The sequence below is a fragment of the Tenrec ecaudatus genome, chromosome 5, assembly GCF_050624435.1.
Source record: "Tenrec ecaudatus isolate mTenEca1 chromosome 5, mTenEca1.hap1, whole genome shotgun sequence".
Classification (NCBI taxonomy): Eukaryota; Metazoa; Chordata; class Mammalia; order Afrosoricida; family Tenrecidae; genus Tenrec; species Tenrec ecaudatus.
The window spans coordinates 55,116,001-55,138,719 of record NC_134534.1 but is presented as its reverse complement, the minus strand read 5'-3'; the positions used below and the strand labels follow the sequence as shown (position 1 = coordinate 55,138,719).

Here is a 22,719-nt window from a genome sequence, read left to right as displayed (position 1 = left end):
TTGTGGAGGCTGAGGTTCACTGTGGTCCATTCATCGTCTGGACTGTTTCCAAACGTCTTCTATCTTCTTCATTCTTCTTTTTTGTTATTTTTTTGCTGTCTGGGGGGAGGAGGAGTAACAAAGAGCATGAAGGTGGGGCAGGCACACTGGCATCTGGGTGGGCACTCTACTGCTTGGTATAGCTGTGATCCAGAAACAGGAGATCTAGCTCTCTTTCGGGCACTGGAAGCTAGAAGAGAAATGAGGTGCCTATGTGTCCTGGGAAGGTCTGGACACTCCTCTCCCTCACCCCACAATGGTGGGTCGTCAGTAAAGGAAAGCAATTCAGAAATTGGGTAGCCACATTGTAAGTCACAATCGTTTGGTACCACACAAAGCCTGGGCCAAACCCTATCGCCTCTTCCTGTTTTTTGAAAGCTTTGTTACACTTATACCATTGAAAGATTTTCTCACTAAGAATTTTCTCATGTTGAATGATACCTGAATTCCAGATATGATTTTCCACATTTATGTCATGCAAAAGGCGTCTTTCCTGTGTGAAATGTCTGATGTGCTATGAAGAATCGTTTCTGGCTGAAAGCTTTACCACATTCACCACATTCATGTGCTTTTGACCCAGTATGAGTTGGCTGATTAACTGAGTTCATTCTTCAAGATAAAGGTGTTCCCACATTAACCACATACATGAGGTTTCATTCCTGTGTGAAATTTCTGATGTGCTGTAAGGGATCGCTCTCGGCTGAAAGCTTTACCACCCTCACTGCACATATAGGGTTTCTCTCCAGTATGAATTTGCTGATGAGCAGTGAGAACATCCTTCCTGATAAAGGCTTTACCACACTCAGCACATACATGGGGTTTCTCTCCAGTATGAATTCGCTGATGAGCAGTGAGACCATCCTTCCTGATAAAGGCTTTTCCACAGTCACCGCATACATAGGGTTTCTCTCCAGTATGAGTTCGTAGATGAAAAGTGAGGTCCTTCTTCAAGGAAAAGGCTTTTCCACATTCACCACATACATGAGGTTTATCTCCACTATGGGTTCGCTGGTGAACAGTGAGGTTATTCTTTCCGCTAAAGGCTTTTCCACATTCACCACATACATGGGGTTTCTCCCCAGTATGAGTTCGCTTATGAACAGTGAGGTCAGTCTTTGAGATAAAGGCTTTTCCACATTCACTACATACATAGGGTTTATTTCCTGTGTGAAATTTCTGATGTGCTGTTAGGGATCTCTTCCAGCTGAAAGCTTTACCACACTCACTGCATACTTAAGGTTTTTCTCCAGTATGAGTTCACTGGTGAGTAGCGAGTTCATTCTTTGTGATAAAGGCTTTTCCACATTCACCACATACATGGGGTTTATCCCCAGTATGAGTTCGCTGATGAGCAGTGAGAACATTCTTCCAGCTATAGGCTTTTCCACATTCACCACATACATGGGGTTTCATTCCTGTGTGAAATGTCTGATGTGCTATAAGAGATTGTTTACAGCTTAAGGCTTTACCACACTCACCACATACATACCGTTTTTCTCCAGTATGACTTTGCTGATGAGCAGTGAGTTCATTCTTCCTGATAAAGGCTTTTCCACATTCACCACATACATGGGGTTTCTCTCCAGTATGAGTTCGCTGATGAACAGTTAGAGCATACTTCCAGGTAAAGGCTTTTCCACATTCACCACATACATGGGGTTTCTCACCAGTATGAGTTCGTTGATGAAGAGTGAGAGCATCCTTTGTGATAAAGGCTTTTCCACATTCACCACATACATGGGGTTTCTCCCCACTATGAGTTCGCTGATGAGCAGTGAGAACTGTCTTCCTGATAAAGGCTTTTCCACAGTCACCGCATACATGAGGTTTCTCCCCCGTATGAGTTCGTTCATGATCAATGAGGGTATTCTTCCTGCTAAAGGCTTTTCCACATTCACCACATACGTGGGGTTTCTTTCCTGTGTGAAATGTCTGATGGTCTGTAAGGCATCGTTTCCAGGTGAAAGCTTTACTACACTCACCGCATACATATGGTTTTTCTCCGGTAAGAATTCGCTGATGAACAGTGAGAACTTTCTTCGTAACAAATGCTTTTCCACATTTACCACATTCATAGGGTTTCTCTCCAGTATGAGTTCGCTGATGAATAGTGAGAGCATGCTTCTTGATAAAGGCTTTTCCACATTCACCACATACATGGAGTTTCTTTCTTGTGTGAAATGTCTGCTGTGCTTTAAGGCATTGCTTCCGGCTGAAAGCTTTACCACAATTACCACGTACATGGGCTTTCTCTCCACTATGAGTTCGCTGATGAGCAGTGGGATCACTGTTCCTGGTGAAGCCTTTCCCACATTCACTGCATACACAGGGCATCCCTGCCACATGAGTTTTCTGATGTTCCTGGAGGTATGATTTACTGTGACAAGCTTTGCTGCATTCTAAGCATGTATATGGTTTTTGTCCTTTATGAGCTGTTCGACAATGTGCAGTGACTTTGAATACATGGTCGAATTCCTGCCCACACAGACTGCATTCATAGCTCTTATCTTGTACATCCTCACAGAGGAACCACTCCTTGATGAAGTTTTTCCCACATTTATTACCTATGCCTGGTTTCTCAACTTTGTCAGGTTCCTGATGCTGAATGCTTTGTGACTTCATCCTACTGGATTTTTCACACACAGAGAATTTCACTTCAGTGCAAAATTGGACTTCTTCAACATTCGAAAAAGTTTTTTCATCTCCATTGAGTACAATTGACTTCTTTATTTGGCTACTACTCTTTTGATTTAATACTGGAATGATTAAATCTGGTTTTACTATATTTTCATGTATGCCAAATATCTCATAGTTTTCCTTTAGAGGAAAATTGTTTTTGTGTTGATGAAGAATATTTTCCAATGTTTTAAATTTATAGAACTGTTCGGTTTTGTCGATGTTCCTTCCATGTTGCGACTGATCGAGCAAATGATCATCAACTTTTGGGATCTCAATGGAAACCAGGTTGCGATAGTTCTCCAACATCACATCCTGATATAGGGTCTTCTGAGCAGGGTTCAGGAGCTGCCATTCTTCTGAGGTGAACTTTACAGCCACATCATTGAATGTCAGTGAATCCTGAGTCTTGGTCATTTTCTTTGGTCTTTAGGACACAGCCGGCAACTGGGATGCTCTATGTTTGTCTTATCTCGATCAGCTCGAATGATGTTCACAAACTTCAATCGCTCATGAGGATATCCCAGAAATAATAACACCCAATCCAGGCACGTCTTCCTCCTCCATCACAGCTGCTGGTGATTCAAAACCTGAAGGCCGTAGAAACACGTGGGACGCTCCTGCATAAAATTTTTATCAGGCAACCAGATGTAATCATAGGCAGAAATGATATAAATGCAGAAATATAGAATGTTTGTATCACAAGCAGTTCTTGCCCTAATGTTATTCCAACCAGCAGTGCGCTTTTTAGCGTGACCATTAACACATATAATAATAGTGATAAAATAATATGACATTATGACAATAAATATACATATTATGTTTCAGAAAGGATCAATTGCAGGTACAGACTATGTGATATTTACAAAGCACTTTAAGAGTTATCATTTCTATTTACTTAAAATTGAATTGGAGTGAAGACTTATTTCATGGTGTAGGTTGAAATATAATTTGTATGAGACATTTAAGAACTTTCCACTGATTTGCTCTTGGTAGAGCATCATAAATGATTATACCACCAGAAATTCTTCCATTATAATGTGAGATAATGAGAGCTGAGGAAATGGTGTGTAAGTGAGGATGACGGTCATGGAAAGAAGAGGAGTGTCAACTCATTCCTTTGTTCGGTTTACAACGTGGGTGTTTAAAAGAATGAAGAAGTCAAGATAAGATAATTCCTGTTTACACTTTTTAAGTTGATTGAACTTAAAAAAATTTTTTATATCAACCTTTCTTTTAACAAAAGGCATCCTCAGGTCAATGAAGGCAAATATAAAACTAGTAATTTATTTCCAATTTATTAATTACTAGCAGTGATCTCTGAATGTCTAGTCTACAACAATATATCTGGTAAATGCAAATTTATTTATGGTAGTATTTAATTAGTAGATGTTTCCCAGAGGTTCATGATCTCAATCCAGGTAAAGGTTTCTTGTTTGTTTAATTCATCATTTACTTTAAAATTAATGAGTGAGTGAAAAGAAATCAGACACAAAGAAACAATTAGAATTCATTAAATATTCAAACACAATTTACATATTATAGTCTCTAAAATACCAAAAAAACATGCCTTTTGTAAGACAGTAGGAATTATCTCTAATGAAGAAAAGTATTCCAAAGAGCATAAGAATAAAAAGTAATCAAAGTATACTGGAAATATCTATATTTTTAGTTCTGCATAAGAATCAATACCCTTATTTAAAATATCTTATTACTATTTTTAACTGCATTTAATATTTTATTAACTGTAATTTATTTAATAATCAAGGTCAAGCAATAGTTTTAATAAATGAAAGGATTTTAATTTATGGCAGTCTTAGATAAATTTCAATGTCTGTATTTACTGAAGTATATTTCACTGACCATAAATGGAAATAAAATGGCTATTTTCAGGGCTATATTTGCCTGCTCTAATCTACACTAAATCATTTCCCCAGGTGTCACCTGCAAGACAGTGATTAACGACCTACTAATAAAACTCACTTGAGCATTCTGAAACTAAAATGTCATTTCGATGGATAAAAATATATTTCTATGAAATAGAGATTTTTGTCAGTAATGAGATGATCAATGATGTATTTTAAATTCTTAAAAAGCATACAAAATATGTATTGAAAATATGCAGATGATAGAATAATGATTTTGTTGATTATGTCTTATCTTCTTCTTGGTTTAGAAGTGTCAAGAGAAATTGCTGTTATCAATCACTATCTATAATCAGATTTATACATTGCTAGAGGGCAGCCAAGCAATCATTTTGGTGAGTATGTATATCTCAGAGGATCTATTTTCTTCTTTATTTTCCTGTAATAAAAACTGTAAGAAAGCCTCTGTGTAAACCAAGTTCTTTTTAGCACAATAGGTGTTTTCTGTCTAATGGAATGAAATGGATTTTATTCATGTTGTGATGAATACTTTAATTGAAATAATTTGTATTGTCTTATATTTAAATAAAACAAAAATACGGTATTCAATTTGAACTGTGTTCTTTGTTTGAAAATCTTATTATGAATATCAACCCTTATCACATAGAATGCTTAGTTAATTTGTAACAAATGATAGAAATTATGGTTTATATTATAAAACCAAAGTTCAAAACCGGTCATTTGCTCACATTATCATTTTGTTTTGTTGTTTGTTTCATTGGTTGCTTATTGAAAAGCTTTATGAAAACAAAACAAAAAATTATCAGGAAAAAGACACCACAGACACACAGACAGCTCAAGCAGTTCAATTTAGCTTTAAAAGCAATGTTGGTTCAGTTGTCAAATAAAATATTTTCACTTTATATCTCTACCATTTGTATCAATCATTTTTTTAGTGTATGAAATATTTAAGACAAGTTAGTCTCTCTGATCCATCCAGAATCAATATCATCTAGGTTTAATGTCATCCTGACTAAACTTTTGGACAAAATTAGCTTTAACTTTACTGTTATCTAAACAAACTGTTTAAAGTGGAGTGTTTAATATCTTTTTATAACTAGTTTATTTAACCTGTCTTGTCATTGACTGGGTTCTTCAATTCTTCCACTTTGAAATATAACCGATTTATTTTAAACAAATAGCTACCAATTCCGATAGACCCGCTGCCGTTAAGTCAATTTCAACTCGCAGTATTCCTGTCTTAAAGTTTGTGAGCATGCACCTAAAATTCCAGTACTCATCTGCCGTTCCGGCAGAAAGAACGACGGAAGGTAAGAGACATAGAGTCACAATGAGTCAAATTAGTAAATTTCATTCTCCACCATTCTAAGACCAGAAGAAATTGATGGTGCCCACCTACTACTACCAATTGCTGAACAGGATCGTATTCGAAGGTTCTGGATACAGTGGGAAAAGAATGTGAAACCGAACTCACAATGATGAAAACAGTCAGTATTATTGGTGTGATAAGACTGGTGGGAACCCCGAGGCGCTGGCCCTTAGTCTCCCTTTAGATATAGAACTGACCTCACTTTCACGTGAGAATAATCAGTCATTTGAATCCAAAAGAGAAGTATTTCCTCAAGGATAGAGTTAGTATAGAAGAAATGGAAAGAGGAAACCCTGGGAGCAAGTAGGAAAAGCAATGACATATCAATGGGATTGAAATGGATGATTTTAAACCAAATGTGTATAAATTGTTGAATGTAAAACCGATTATCTGCTTTGTAAACTTTCACCTGAATCCGAATCAAAAGTTTAGGAAAAAAAATTGGATAACACCTTGGGTCATTAAGTTCTCCACTCAGTAATATAATTGAAAAATATATGATTTTTAAGCCTGGCTAAAATATTATTTGAAGCTGAAGATGTTTTGGGATCTCTATCTCTATTATCTCTATATCTATATATTACCAAACCAGCTACCACTGAGAGATTTCCTAAAGGAGTTTCTAAGGAAGAATGAAAGTAAATTGAATTTGTGAGATTCACAGAAAAATATATGTTCATTCATATACACTGATAAATGTGTAAGCTAATTTATTGTTATTAAAATAACCAATGTATGATTAAAACACAACACCCCACATCCAGTGGACAAGTATACAAATATATTATTTATAAACATAAATAATATTATATATATTAAAAATTAAATAGCCTTAGATAATATATTCATGTAAAAACTACTACATGGAGGGTGAGATATTTTCTGTATGAAATTTTCAAAGAGTTTGAAATTTGGAGTGAATTGAAACAATTTTAATCTGAAATAAAATACACCATGAAATGGCATTAATAAATGGAATAAAATAAAAGTAAAATATGCATTTTATCCGAATTCTCAAGGATTTATGGGATATGTACAGCTCAATAAATTATCACCTAAAATTATTAAGCTAAACCAAGTAGCGATTTGAAACTTCTAAACATCATGAAAATTCCTTTTTGAAATTTATCAAAAATATTCTTGTTAAAAATACTGTCTTTTACAGCAATACTTTTAAAATTATTGTATCTTGAAAAAAGTTTAAGTGATTCATAAATTGGGCAAGTAGCTTCCATTGCATGATCCCGCTCCCTTTGTTCTCTCGAGTCACTTCATATTTCAGCGTTCACAGCACTGACTTTCTGGCTTGGGGATATAGATCCACAGTAGCTCTTTCTTTTTTTCATTACCAGTAAACTACTCTATCGCTCTATACTTTTAACCTGAAAAATTAATGAGTCACACATGTCAGAACTGCATGCTTCTCACCCAAATACAGTCATTTGTTATAAGCCAATACACAGTCTTTACAAAACCCCTGAAGGAAAGCTATATATTTGAAACTCATTAGCTTAGCACAAAGATAAATGAGTTGAAATGTAGATGCTTTAGTTTCCATGACTACTTTGCACAACTCTTTCTAAATGATCTTATAAAAAATGTATTAGTTAACATATATTGATTTTCCCAAATGCCAGAAACTGTCCCAAATATTTTACACCGTTAATAAACTCACAATGCAGTGACATGACGGCATGGCTTTCCCAATGGTGAAGGTAGAATTTTGGCACAGGTTTGTCATCCCTCTTATGTAAGGTTGCTGAGGTTGGAACTGTGGATTCGAGGAGCCTGGATGGTGTTGTGGTCACCAGTTAGGGTGGTGATCATGAAGTGAGCTGTCCTAAACCAATAGTCATTCTGGGTGGAAAAATGAGGCTTCCATCCCTGTAAAAGGTTACACGGTGGTAATCCCACAGGGGCAGTTCTGCCCTGTTAAATAGGGTCACCATGTGTCAAATTGACCTAATGGTTTAGTTTTTATGGGTTGAGAGTAACTCAATGATAGTTGGGTATTTTGAGTTTCAAATCTACAGTTTTTCCATTTAACTGAAAAACTGTGGAAGAAAAACTATGAAGTACCGCGAGAAAATATTGTCTTGAGATGTGTTTTCTAAATACCTCTGGCCCACTTTCATTCCATTTGGAATTGAGCTCATCGGTCTTCTCCCCCAAGTGTAATTGAAGTAGAGTGTCCCACTTTATCCATAGAGATCAATTTAATAAACAAAAATGCGGGTGCGTGCACACACATGGAAGTACACGTGTGTGCATGCACTAAGTTACTGAAATTTTGAGGTGATTGTGTTGCAGAAATATTTTATAAAAACATAATTGCATACCTAGAAGTGAACTATTGTCTTTATAGAAATCTGAAACCTGTGAGAGTATACCTGAGTTGAGTAGCAGGCCCCTGGAAAACATCAATAAACTATTAGATAGCATTGCAACATTTATAAAACTGTCATCTGAAGCAGCTTGGAATATAAAATTTTATTCTCATACCTTAGTTTAGTTAATAACACGTTAACTATTCACCAAACAAAGTAGAATCTCAGTCATAAAATACCTGAACAAATTAAAAAATAAAAAGCATACAAGGTAGGATCTGAGAACATAATGGAATTCATTTAGAAATTTATCTTAAGAGAACTGGAAAATCCCAGAAAAATTGGGATTAAAAAAAAAAAACAAAAAAGTCACTGCCCTGGAGTCAATGCGGACTTGCAGTGACCCTGCCAAATGACAGTAAAGAAATGTCATGATCAATTAAAAATATTGGGAACTAAATGAACATAAAAGTACAGGTTATCAAAATGTTTAGGATACAGTTGGTGTAGTACTTAAAAGGAAATTTACAAATATTCTATATATATCTGCAAGGAAGAAAAAGACAAAGGTAAATGACCCTTGCTTCTACTTTAGTAAACTAGAAAAAGTAAAGAAGTTGAAGATGAAAGAACACAGAAAATTAATAATAATTAGTAAAGCAGACACAAATGAAATTGAAATTAGTGGAACACACACCAAGTCCTGAGGATGACGTCCCTACTCAAAGCAGCTAAGGCGCAGAGAGGACTGTAGTGCTGACAACAGCTTGAGACATGATGGCACCGTAGGGGAGCATTGCACTACAGAGGACAATACTGGGGACATAGCATGGGAAGTGAGTCTGGTCTGTAACACCACCTCCCAAACACACTCACACATGCAGGGGAGGTGGCACAAGAATGAAACCAATAATGGGAGTTAAGTCACAAAGCCCCGGAGGACTTCTGAAAATAGACTTCAGACTCAGAAGGGCAGTGCCCAGAGCTCTGCTGGACCAGTGGAGAAATAGTTTAAAAGTTAGTGGACTGACCGGGAACTATGTATAGGGTTTGTTGTAGATGTTTGTTTGCTTATTGATTTTTCTTTCTTTCTTGTTGCTTTCGTTTGTTGGTGTTTTGTCTATCTATATAAGATAGGTATGAGAAGCAAATCCAAGGAGAAAGCAACAGGATGGATAGGGGTGTGAGGGAGTGTGAGGGGTGTGAGGGAGGCGGTCTAGGGGGAGAAGGAGCCGGGGGAAGACAGTGGCGAGAGTACAAGATCACAGACAGGGGAACAACTAGGCATCTAAAATCAATGGCGAGGGGGCCGAAAAATCCCGGTAGAGGTGAAGCAGCTATAATCTAGCCAGAGGAAATACTGAAAGCCCAATGAGGAGTGAACATGATAGTGGCACAGGAGGAAGGTAAAAGGAAACAGAGGAAATAACTAGGAAGTAAAACTATTTATAGAAGTACAAACTTAGAGTTTTACATATGTAAATATATTAATGAATAAATAGAGGTATTGGCTATGTACATATATTTATATGACAATACATTGGAGGCAGTAGATGGACTCTGGACCTCCACTGAAGTATTCCCTCAACCCAAAAACCATTTGTTATAATAATGTGGCATTGGGCAATGTCCACCATCCCTATATGAACAACTGGGTGCATAAACAAGCATGTTGAAGAAAGCAGATGGTGCCCGGCTACTAAAAGATATAGTGTCTGTGGTCTTAAAAGGCTTGAAGTCAAACAAACAACCATCTAGCAGGGAAGCAACAAAGCACACATGGCAGTAAGGTGTTGATGGGAACAGACATCAGAATTCCAAAAACAAACAACCTCATGGCAGTGATGGAGAGGCGTCAAGCTAGAGACTCGGGGATCATCTGGGGATGATTGGACATGCCCACGCAGAAGGGCTACACAGAGAAAATGCATTCAGGGGACAGTTTAGCACCAAGGATAAACACAACACTGCTCTACTTCTTTAATCCTTCCTCCCCGCTCCTGTCCCCAGCCCCCATTATGATCTCAGGCCAATCTCACAATTCCTACTTGACCAGGGTGCGCAAAGTGGCACAGATGGGAGCTTTCAATATACAGAATTCAGGAAAGCAGTGAATCCAGGATCTAGGGGAAGCGAAGGGGGTAGGGAGGGACAGAGAGGGAAGGGAGGGAAGGGGGTAGGATAGGACAGAGAGGGAAGGGAGGGAAGGGAGGGAAGGGGGTAGGGAGGGACAGGGAGGGAAGGGAAGGAAGGGAGGGAAGGGGGTAGGGAGGGACAGGGAGGGAAGGGAGGGAAGGGGGTAGGGAGGGACAGGGAGGGAAGGGAGGGAAGGGGGTAGGGAGGGACAGGGAGGGAAGGGAGGGAAGGGGGTAGGGAGGGACAGGGAGGGAAGGGAGGGAAGGGAGGGAAGGGGGTAGGGAGGGACAGGGAGGGAAGGGGGTATGCATAGTTATGGTGGCAGATTAAATAATCTCCTCAGGAGAAGAATACCAGGAGTGTAGGTAAAGGAATAGGATGGTCAGTGTAAGATATGTATAAATAATAATACCAATACGTAATATATTAAGGATTCGCGGGGGTAGCTGGGTGGGGGAGGGAAGGGGAAAAAAGAGGAGCTGATGGCAAAGGGCCTAAGAAGAAAGATAATGTTTAGAAATTGTTGAAGCCGATAATTATACTTCTCCACTTGAGGTAACAGATGTATGGTTTGTTGTACCATATGGAAGAGCCCCCAATAAAATAATTCATTTAGAAAATTAAGTATAGGAATAATTTTTAAGATATGATTCTTTAAAAGCTAGATTAAAATGAATATCTGTACAGGTTAAGATGAAGGAATGGAGAGAAAGAAAGAAGGAAGGAATGGATGAAGGAAGAAACCAACGACTGATTTTAGAAATAATATTAATGCAAGAAGGATAAGAGGATAATATAAACAATACTATGTCCACAAATGTGATGATTTACATGAAGTGGATAAAATCCTTAAAAGATGCCACTCGCCAACATTCATCTACGGAGAAATGTATAACAGGGACTGACACCGTCATTGAGTGCAAAAACACAAGTTCTCTGTCACACTGTATATGCAATCTATTACATTTTTCTGCTGGAATTGCCTCTGTTCTGTTTCCAGGATTTGATTATTTTTAATAGCATTGCTGTTAGAATCCAAGTAACCCACTAGTCTCACCTGGGTTATTGCAATCCCTAAGAAGAAACTCCAAGAATATAGAGAGCAATGAACTGGGGACCTGCTGCCCAGGGAGGAATAATATGGTCTAATTGTTTTCTACTTCAAGGACAAGGGGTGCCCCTTCGTGGTATTTCTCCAAAGGAACTTCAGAACGCTCAGGAAACACTAACTGTAATATGCTTCCCATGTTTCCTCTGTGCCATTGGAGTTTTTATTTTGCTGTTATCTTGACTTTTTCTGGATGGCTTATTGTCTATGTGGAATATCTGTTTACTGTGATTCATAGACTTTTGTACTAAAGGGAACTCTATGGGGATCTAATAGAAGTAATAAGATCAAGTACTGTGAATTCAATGGCATTCTTTGATGATATTTTGGATAAGGATGGTAGAGTAGGATGCATTATTGACCATAATTATTTTACCCATTTTTGTACCCATGCCCTTTGATGAGTAACTTTGCAGTCTCTTCCACAAAAACCACGGCTTACTTTGCTTTCTTTGAGTTTGAGTTAGAATATGTGAAATCCATGAGCTAATGAATTTTGGAAGGAGCCCTAGTAGCTGAGTGGGTTACATAACGGGCAGTGACCACAAGGTCAGTTGTTCTCTCCTTACAAGAAAGATGAAGTTTTCTGTTTATGTAAAGGTTTACAACCTCAGAAGCCCACAGGAGATCTCTTTTGACTTCTAGGGTTGTTATGTGTTGAAATCAACTCAATGAAAGTTAGTTTGGGACAAGTTAGTACAGTTTGGAGATATATCTGACAGTGGGGCAGTTTCAGTCCTAGAACTTAGCAGCATCGACTGCCTGCCCAATTACAGCTTGCCTACCTCCTCGTGTCCCTGCAATTATGATGAAGAGCTCTCCGTGGGTAGTTGTCTTTCTCCAGAGAGAACGTGCACAAAGCAGTGCTGTGCCAGCCTCCTGGATCTCTAAGTGGAGAAGTCTGGGCATGATAAACATAAGGTCCACAGTTCAGACCAGCAGCCGACTCATCAGAGAGAGGCAAATTGACAGCTTCCCTAAAGATTTCCAGTCTCAGGAACTCTGGAGGTCATAATGAGTCAGAATTGACTAGATGCCAGGTGGGGTTATGGAAGATGCTACTCTAAACAGCTAAATAGTTGTGCTTACCTGTATATGTATTAAAATTTGTACTCATGCCATCTTTTCCCTTTTATCCTTCCTTCCTGCTTTATTCTCTAAATGAATATATTTTGTTAATGCATGATAAGATCTAGGATGTTGGTTAAAACACAGTAAGAATCAGGATTTTGAAATATTGAAAGAGCTGTAACTAGAATTCAGGCCCTTTGCCCAGAAGCCACAGCTTGCTAGGACTCGGGACTGTAGCATTAATGCTTAGTCCTCCAGGGCACTGTCACCTCTCTCTTTCAGTACGCAAGGACCGAGCTTGGGTAGTGAAAACAGGTTTGCACTTATGCTATTCCAGGGCCTTCTACTGGCAATCCAGTCTAAGCCAGGAGATCTTGGTAGAGGGACAGCAGGAAGGTCTTTTTGCCTCTGCTTGCCATCCCACTTAGATTCCCCTGGGATCGCTCCGATGCGTGAATTGCCCCAGCAATGGTATACTTAGACTTTAGAGGGCACTGTGGCACAGCTGGTGCTGGCAGAGGCACCTCTAGGTAATTACCTGTTTCTATATGTATATCATTTAGTATTTTAAATATAATTTCTGACATATCATCGCTACTCACACAAACTAGTCATGACACTCTGACATTTCACCACTTTGTGACATGATTTTCAATAGATTTCATATATTTGCACATGTCTTCCAAGCTAAACAATAGCTGACTTTTGTTCTGGATTATCTTTCTAGGAATACTCGTATAGTAAATATATTGGGAAGATGGAAACACTGGGTCAAAGGGAAAGAATGTTTTTGTTATAAATAATGTGACTTTTGTAATCTCTAGGTTACTCTTCTAAACAAAACCTCCTGCATGGGTAAGTTGTTAGTTGGTCCTTTTTCTCTCACCCTCTGAGAGTTGAGGCTCTGGTGGTGGTGGTGGCTTGTGTGTGTGTGATTTTTGCTTATATGGTTTGTTTGTCTCCTTGTTCTACTGTTTCTCAAAGAGACCAAGAAGGCACAGGATGGTCTAAGACGTGGATGTGCGCAGCAGCTTGCATTGTTTCACCTTCCTTTTTCAACAGGCACGCTGAACATATAATCAGAATATTTGATGAATGGAAGAACACTTATTTCTTACCTGTGATATGCAGATGGACAATTTACTCACCCAAAATAGATGATTTAAAGCACTCAATGAAGTAGGTCAAAGCATACAGAATTTAGATGATTACACCTGGACATGAAGAAATGAAAATTTTCACCACTGGACCTAAAAACAACTTCATAATAAAACTCGCTGCCTTCATGTTGACTCTAACTCATGGAAACCTTGTAGGACAGAGTAGAACTGGGTTTCCCAGACTTGAACTCTTTACAGGAATATGAAATCCCATCTTTCTCATTCAGACTGACTCATGGTTTTGAACTGCTGACCCTGAGGATTGAAATCCAGAGCAAAACCACTATGCCAAAGAAAGCATTAAAGAAGAGAGTTATCATTCAATTCAATTTGTATCAACCAGCGAAGTCCGTGGAAATGGCAGACAAGAAATTAAACCAGGTTTTTAATTTGGCAAATATGCTGCACAATCTTTCCTTAAGGATTTTGTGGATTAAGGTGTTCTTGAGCAAAACCATAGTATTTTCAAAAGTCTGTGAAAGTTGAATAGTGTAAAAAGACAGAAAAAGAAGAAATGCTTTTGAATTGTGATGTTGGTGAAAAATACTGAATACAGTGTGAACTTGCAGAAGAACAAGCAAATCAGTTTTAGAAAAAAAGGAGACATATAATCACAACCCTACTTAGAGTCAAAGATAGTGAGACTTCAATTGGTTTACTTTGGACAAGTCAGCAGGAAGATGTACCTCGAGGACAGGACACCGTGTCTGGTAGCATCGCTAGTCAGCAGAAATGAGGTTTACATTTATTAAGAGGGATCGGCACAATGACCACAGCAATCTATTAAAACATGGTAGCTATCATGAAGATAGTGCAAGATTGAGTCCTGTGTTGTTGTCTTAGAGAAAAGAGTTTCGCTATTCAGAGCTGACTTGACAGCAGTGGTTGTCATTAGATGTCACCGAGAGACCCCTCGCACAGCAGAAGAAACTGCCCCCAGGGCCGTGCTTTGACCATTGTCACAGCCATGGCATCGATCAGTCTAGCTGACTTTCCTCCTCTTTGTTGCTGACCCTGCTTCACCAAGCAACACATGGAGCAGAACTCTCCCATGCACGAGTAAGAATATTGTCAGGCAATCTCAAAACTTAGAGTGGCTTTCACTAGAAAGAAACCATAGAATCACCTTGCTACAGAATTCCCACTTACTAATCTTCACTCATGTACATCAGGTAGGAGTTAAGAATATCAGTGGCAGTTCTTGATCTGTGGTTTTGCTCATTTTATGTTCAAGAAGCATGTGCTACTATTATTTTCTCTCAGTAATTACAGCTGCATTTTGACACCCCCTTAGGAAGCAGTTAAGTTTGGAATATTAAATGTTGTTTTAAAAGTATCTGATTAAAATGAAAACATCTATGATCTTAATTACAATTTTGAATTATTGACATTCCATGAATGAAACGTCACTATGATGCTTACATTAAAATAAAAATATATGGATATATAATATCACACATAGGCTATTTTTAAAATGTGATTGTCTAAATTCTTCCTATTTTTCTTAGACTATCAATAATGATATCTCTTGAATCCTGTTCTAGAGTCAATTATTGGCACCATTTATTTCAGTGTTCATAAGTTACACATGACTAATATTATTCAGCATCATGACTGGAGGCATTGTTATTATGGAGTATATGCTCAAATTTATTGTTCTATTTTCTGATACATTCAATACAATGATAGTCAAGTTGGCAGAGATTACATTATTTATGGTAAAAAATAGTCTCAACTCATTTCTTATAAGATTAAAAACATAATTCTGAACATTAGCTTAATATACTTGCCATATCTATAATTTTTCTTAGAAGGAACTAAAGCTGTGCTTTCAACTCTGCTATAAAAGGTTTAGTTCATGCTTGATTCTGCTCATCCATAGAAGAACTATAAACACTCCACATAAAGTAGTTATGACATTTTTATGCAGCACAGACTTGTAAGAACGTTTAGGACATCTTAAAAAACATTCCAATGAATTGTCCACTTCTTTTTTGAAACCGTAACACTCAGATTTTGAATCGGGTATTTGTTAAAACATTGTCCCCTGGGTAAATTACATATACACATGGTTTCCTGCATTTATTGATAACTTACTACATACAAACAAACCGACCTTGCAATGACCCAACGGAGCAGACCAGACCCACCCTGGGTTTCTGTAACTGTAACTCTTTCCGGGAGTAGAAAGCCCCATCTTTCTCCCACGGGGAGCAGGTAGTGGCTTCTAACCGCTACACTCTTGGTTAGCAGGCAAATTCAGACCCCAATGGGCCACTGCAGTGCCCTTTGTGGTACACTCAAAGGTATGTGGCCATACTGGTGGAAAACCCCAAGTTTATGGCCCTTCGTTACCCTTTAGGTCTGCAACTGAACTCACCCCCGTCACTCATCATTCTGCCACACAACAGGCCTATCCGAAGCTGGTTATTGCTTCGCTGAATATTGAACAGCAGCAGTGAGTAATGTTAATGCACAACATTCAGAAGAGTTAGGAGAGGAGATGCAGTGGACCCAGGAGACACATTTTGTAGAAGGCAGGGGTGGAGTTGCCTCGAAAGCATTGCAATGAAGGAGCTGAAGTCAAATGTGTTTGCATTGTTGGTTATAAAACTGATTATCTGCTCTGTAAGTCTTCACCCAATTCACAATTAAAAAAATCTTAAAAAAAAATCCTTGCTGATGTAGTGGGCTGTGCGCTGAGCCGCTAACTACAAGTTCAGTGATTCGGACCCATCAGTCCCTCTGTGTGAGAAAGATGAAGCTGCCTATGCCTGTAAAGATTTACAGTCTCTGAAACCCGAAGGGGCAGTTCTACTCTGTCCCAGGTGGTAACTCTGAATCAAAATCAACTGGACAGTAACTTGTGTTTTGGTGTCAAATTGAGAAATTTATATAACGTTTTGTGAATTTTGACCCGTTTATAAGTTGGTTGGATCCTATTTCCCACTCTCTAACTTGGAACCTAGTTCCTCCTTCACTTGCTTCCCAGGGACCCACATTCTCCTTTGGCTCTACTGTTTAAGCCTTCTTACCTCACTTCCTGTACTCCTCCTATGTTGCTAATTTAGTGTGTCCTTGAAATTTCCTTGTGTGGCCTATCTTTCCCTCATTTTATTGTCTCTACTCACTTTTTTGATTATCTGATTCAACATCATCAGCTTTATATCCAAAACCTAATGGATTCATCGCCATTGAGTTGATTTCAATTTATGGGAGCAGCATGTGCAACAGATTAGAATTCCCTTTTAGGATTCCTAACTTTCATCTTTATGGAAGTCAATCACCAGGGCTCTCTTCAGTAGGGTTGCTGTAAGGGTTATAACCACTGAATTTTAAATTAATACTCTAGAAAAAATAAATAGTTGCAAGGCCCATGTAGCTCTCATGAACTTTAAATACAATTTTTCCTTCAATGGAAACATTGCTGTTCTTTAATCTCTGCTATAAAGTGCTTGAGGTCATGCTTAACTCTATTCATCCTTGGAAGAACTGCTGACAACTCTTAAATTTGTAACTTTATGTAATACTTTGCTTCTGACCCTTAAGCTAATTTATCCAACTGTTTCTTTTTCAACATCTTAATTTGTATAATTTTACATATATAACCCCAGAAAACCTGATTAGTCTTCAAAATACTCAGCATAGCTCACATCCATCCTTCAAAGAAAAGGCAATTCCAAATTGTCCCCACATGCACACGGAAGACATTTCTTCACCACTCAGACAGCTTCAGGTCCCTCCATAACAAAGCATGTCATAACTAGTCTCTGTGATGATATATGTCTTGTCTCCCTTTTTATCTTTTATGTTAGTAGTTTTTTCCAAAGGATACCATAAACACTTGCCTCAGTAAATGAATACCTGATGTATAATAACCGAATTAATGATATATGTATACACCGGTAATTCATTTCATTTTCTATATTGCTTTAAAATATGTCTTATTTGATGATTGTTTTCTGGTGCATTTTTTTCCTTCTTAAAAATATTATTGTCAATTAGGTGGAAATTTACATTTCAGATCATCACTCTTGTATTCAACAATTTAAACTATTTATAAAATCCCTCCAATAGTATACTACATTCTTTTGATTACTTTTCTCCCTCCTTCGGAATGCTAACTTCCACTTAACCCAAGTTAACACTTGTCTCCCCTCTAACCTCACCACTTGTGTGTGTTTCATAATGTGATATGATGTGTTACTGTGTTGTTGGAAGATCTGTTAGTGACATTTACAATGCCATAAGAGTCATGCAAAGTGAATAAGCTGGAGTGGGATTTCCAAACTAAGGACAACCTGTGTAGAAGGAAATCAATTGCTCATTTTTGAGAAAGTAGCCACTGAAAATCTTATGCACAACACCGAAACATTGGACAGACCCTGAAAACCGAATAAATTGTCATTAGAAATTGTCAGAAAGAGTGCTAGGGGATGGAACTCTTAGGTTGGAAGCAACCACCATGGACCAAAGGAGGAGTTGCTATCTAAAAATTGAACTGACTGTGGTGACATGAGTAGTGTGAAGCCTGTGGAAAGACAGCCTTTGACATCTTCATTTGATGGTAGGGTACACCTCAAAAAGAGAATAACTAACTGCAAAAATCTACTAATAATCAGAATTTGAATGTATAAAATTTGGATTTAGGAAAATTGGAACCTGTCAAAATAAATGCATAATGAATGATACCTTAGATAATTATGAGGTAAGAGAGACTTATTGGCGATCTTGAATTAGAAAATCAGGTCTTTACTATGCCAGGAATGACACAATCAAGAGGAATGGCATTGCATTAATCATGAAAAGGGACATTTCAAAGTCTTTCTTGAACTACAAGGCTTTGTGTTATAGGATTAAATTGATCTCTTCAAGGAAATTAAATCAATACAATTACTTGTTCAAATTTATGCACCCGTGACCAAAGCTAGTGGTTCAGACATGGAAGAATGTTATTAATGTCTTCAGTCTGAAATTGATCAAACAAGCTATTAAGATGTACTGAGAATTATTGGCAATTGGAAAGCCAATGATGGAATGAAAGAGGAAATAATAGTAGTAGGAAAATATGATACTGATAATAAAAATGAAGCTGTAGATCAAATGAAAGAACTTTGCAAGACAAAAAACTGGCTCATAAAATATACCATTTTTGAGCAACACAAACAGAAACTATACACATGAACTTCTCCTGATGGAATATGCAGAAATCAAATTGACCAAATTTATGATAAGAGAAAATAGAGAAGCTCAATCTCAGCGGCTGAAATCAGGCCAGGGACTGACTGTGGAAAATTGCATCAATTGCACAAATGTAAGCTCAGCATAAAGTTGAAGAAAATTAAAACAGTCCACGAAAGCCAAAATGCAGCCTTGAGTTTATTCCACCTGAATTTTGAGAAAATCTCAAGAACGGGCTTGACACATTCAACACTAATGACAGAAGACTTGACAGGCTATGGAAGGATATCAAGGACATGATTCATAAAGAAAGGAAAAGAGCATTTCAGAGATAAGAAAGAGGAGACCAAGGGGGTGCCAGAAGAGACTCCAGAGCTGTCTCTTAATCATAAAGTAGCTAAAACAAATGAAGAAATGATGAAGTCAAAAACTGAACAGGAAATTTCTAAGGGAAGCTACAGAAGAAAAAGTAAAATATGATGAGATGTGCAAAGACCTAGAGTTATAAAATCAAAAAGGAAGTACACACTCAGCATATCTTAAGCCGAAAGAACTAAAGAAAACAATCTAGCCTTCAGTTGCACTATTGAAAGATTTCATGAGCACAATATTGAATGATACCGGAAGCATCCAAAGAACAAAAGGCATATAGAGAGCAGTATACCAACAACAGCTAGCTGACATTCTACCATTTCAAGAGGCAGCATATGACCTCGAACCAATAGTACTGAAGGAAGTATTCCAAGCTACACTGACAGCAGTAGCTAAAAACAAAGACCCAAGCATTGATGGGATACCATCTGAAATGCTACAGCAAGCTGCTGAAGCAGTGGGAACACTGACTGGTTTATGTCAGGAAACTTGGACGAAAGCTACTTGACCAACTGGCTGTAAGAGATCCATGTTTGTACCCATTCCAAAGAAAGGTGACCACACAGAACAGTATTATTTATATTGCATGCAAGTACCATGGAAGGGAGATGCCAGAGGTCAGGCCAGAGTCAGATTAGGACATGGAACAAGGGATATTACTTTTGATGTCAGAGGAATCTTGACTGAAAACAAAAGATACCACAAAGATGTTTCCTTGTGTTTTATTGAATATGACAAAGCATTTGACTCTGTGGATCATAAACCATGGATAGCCTTGGGAAGAACGGGAATTCCAGAACTTCATCGTGTTCACACAAAATTTGTACATGGATCGAGGTACAGTGATGTGAACAGAACAGCTGAACACTGTGTGGTTTAAAATCAGGGAAAGATGCGGCATGCTTATATCCTTTCATCATAACCATTCCATCTCTGTTCAGAGCAGGTCATCAGAGAAACTGGATTATATGGAGAAGAATGTGACATGTGGATTGGAGGAAAGCTTACTAACAATCTGAGGTGTGCAGATGAAACAACATTGATTTCTGAAAGTGAGAACCACTTGAAGCACTTGCCGATGAAGATCAAGGATTGCAGGGTTCAGTACGGATTACAGCTCAATGTAAATGTGAACAAACTCCTCAGAACTGGACCAGTAGATAACATCAATGGAGAAGAGTTTGATGCTGTCCAAAATATTGCCTTCCTTGGATTCACAATCAATGCTAAGAGAAGCAGCAGTTAAGAGATCAAAGATGCATTGAATGGTGTAAATCTGCTGCACAAGTGTTCTTAAGAGGATTCAAATGCAAGCATGTTTATTTTGAGGACTAAGGTGGACCCGACCTAAGCCATGGTATTTTCAATAACCTCACAGGGATATGAAATGTGCACATTGAATAAGGAGACTGAAGAAGAGCTGTGCTTGAATTTTGATACTGGAAAAATAGATAGAAAGTACCCTGGACTGCCAGAGGGACAGGCGCATTTTCTTGGAAGAAGTGTATCCAGAATGCTCTGTAGAGGCCAGGGTGGCGATATTTTGTCTCAAGGTCTTTGAAGATCCCAGGAGAAACCAGTCCCCCGAGAAGAACATCAAACTTGGTAAATTAGCAGGGCAGTGAAAAGAAGGGACGTCCTCAAGATGGACGGAGACGGTGGCTGCCACAACAGTCTTCGGTCTCGGGACAGGGGTGAGGATTGCGCAGGACCCTACAGGATGTCATTCTGCTGTGTTAGCGTCTCCATGGATCAGAACTGACTGGCAGGCACGTGACAGCAATTCTCTCTCTCAAGAGTGGGAAAACATAAAAGACAGAAAAGCCAATTCTCTCCCTCACAATTTTAAAAGTATTTGAGAGCCATAAATATATTTGTACAAACAAATGAAATCACCATTATCTGAATGATATCCTTTACAATTTCTCAATTTTACTTTGGAGCCATATGTACATACTGAAAGAGCACCACAAGGCCTGCGGGCTACTGTCGCTTATATGTTCCCAAACTTAGTTTACTTACTACACCATTTTCAGCACAAAAAAGGGGGGGGGGTGAAGAGAAATGCTTCTGTGCTCTATCTGCATTGCAGCCCATAATCTAGAATGAAGTACATTTATCTCCTTTTGCAACACCTGGATCATCCCAGCATCCCCAGGAGTGGTACTGTACACTCTGAGGAACACCTGGAGCCTATTGTTTCATCTTCCTTCTTTTATCTTATCTCCATGGTAACCATCAAAGTCAGTTTCTTTTGTCTGAAAACATCTGTTTTGATCGTTTAATACAATCTTTTCCTTTTGTTATTGACCGATTTCCCTCAGCATTATTTTCTCCATGTCTATCCATGCCATGGGGAGTTTAAATTTCATCATTGTGCTGCAGTATTGCATAGAATTTCATTGTGTGAATGGACCAAAGTTCATATGCCCATTCTTCCACTCGTGGACACTTCAGTTGCTTCCATCTCCCTGATGCTGTAAACAGTGCTGTGATGAACATGAATATGCATATGTCCCTTCGGGTGCTGGCTCTTATATCTGTAGGGTATATACTCAGCAAAAAGATTGTTGGGTCATATTAAACTTTTATTCTCAGTTGTTTAAGAAAGCACCATAATATTTTCCACTGTATTTACATATTTCTTACAGTTCAACCAGCAGGGTATTAGCATTCAAATTTCTCCACAATCTGTACAGCATTTGTTATTTTATGCTTTTAAAAAATTACTGTCAATACCAGTGTAGAGTGGTGTCACATCATTGTTTTGATTTGCATCTCTCAGATGTCTAGTGGCCATGAGCACTTCTTAATATTTTTGCTGACTTCCTGGATGTCTTATTTGATAAACTACCTGTTTATGACCGTTGCCCATTTTAGCTGGATTATTTGGCTTTTCTTTGTGGTATATTGCAGGAGATTTTAGAGATTATGCCTTTCTTTTATGCGTCATTGCCAAAATGCCTCTGAGTGTTTGTGTTCCCTTTTGATGAAGCATTTTGATACATATAAGTGTGTTACTTTTAGTAAGTCCCAGTCATCTATTTTTCTGTTTATTGTATGTGTGTAAGCACACATCCAATGAGTCATCAATTATTTTTAATTTAAGAATAAGATTAAGATGTGGTATGTTCAAGGTGACTCTAGAAATATTGCCTGTAAAAATAACTGCCATTCAAATTAAGCCTTATTTGTGTCAGTATTCAGATGTGGCAATGTTAAAATTCAGAAGTTTTCAATGCTTTCTATCTGTATTCATTAAACATACATTGCAAAGAAATTTAATTTCCAAAATTAATAGCTGATGGGAGTCTAAAAGGCCCTTTTTTATGCCACTGCAACTTTCATTTAGAGGGAAACTAGGTCTACATGAGCTGTGGCAAGGATGGGGGAC

At 38.1% G+C, this 22,719-nt stretch overlaps 1 protein-coding gene across 1 annotated transcript; it reads right to left on the bottom strand.

The window, feature by feature from the left end:
* Positions 1-620: 620 nt before the first annotated feature.
* On the bottom strand, positions 621-16,961 carry LOC142449093 (uncharacterized). Its single transcript, XM_075550833.1, is given in 3 exon segments — positions 621-2,200; positions 2,612-3,182; positions 16,904-16,961. Coding segments are annotated over 3 exon segments (2,157 nt in total). The 3' UTR covers positions 621-672.
* Positions 16,962-22,719: the final 5,758 nt, after the last annotated feature.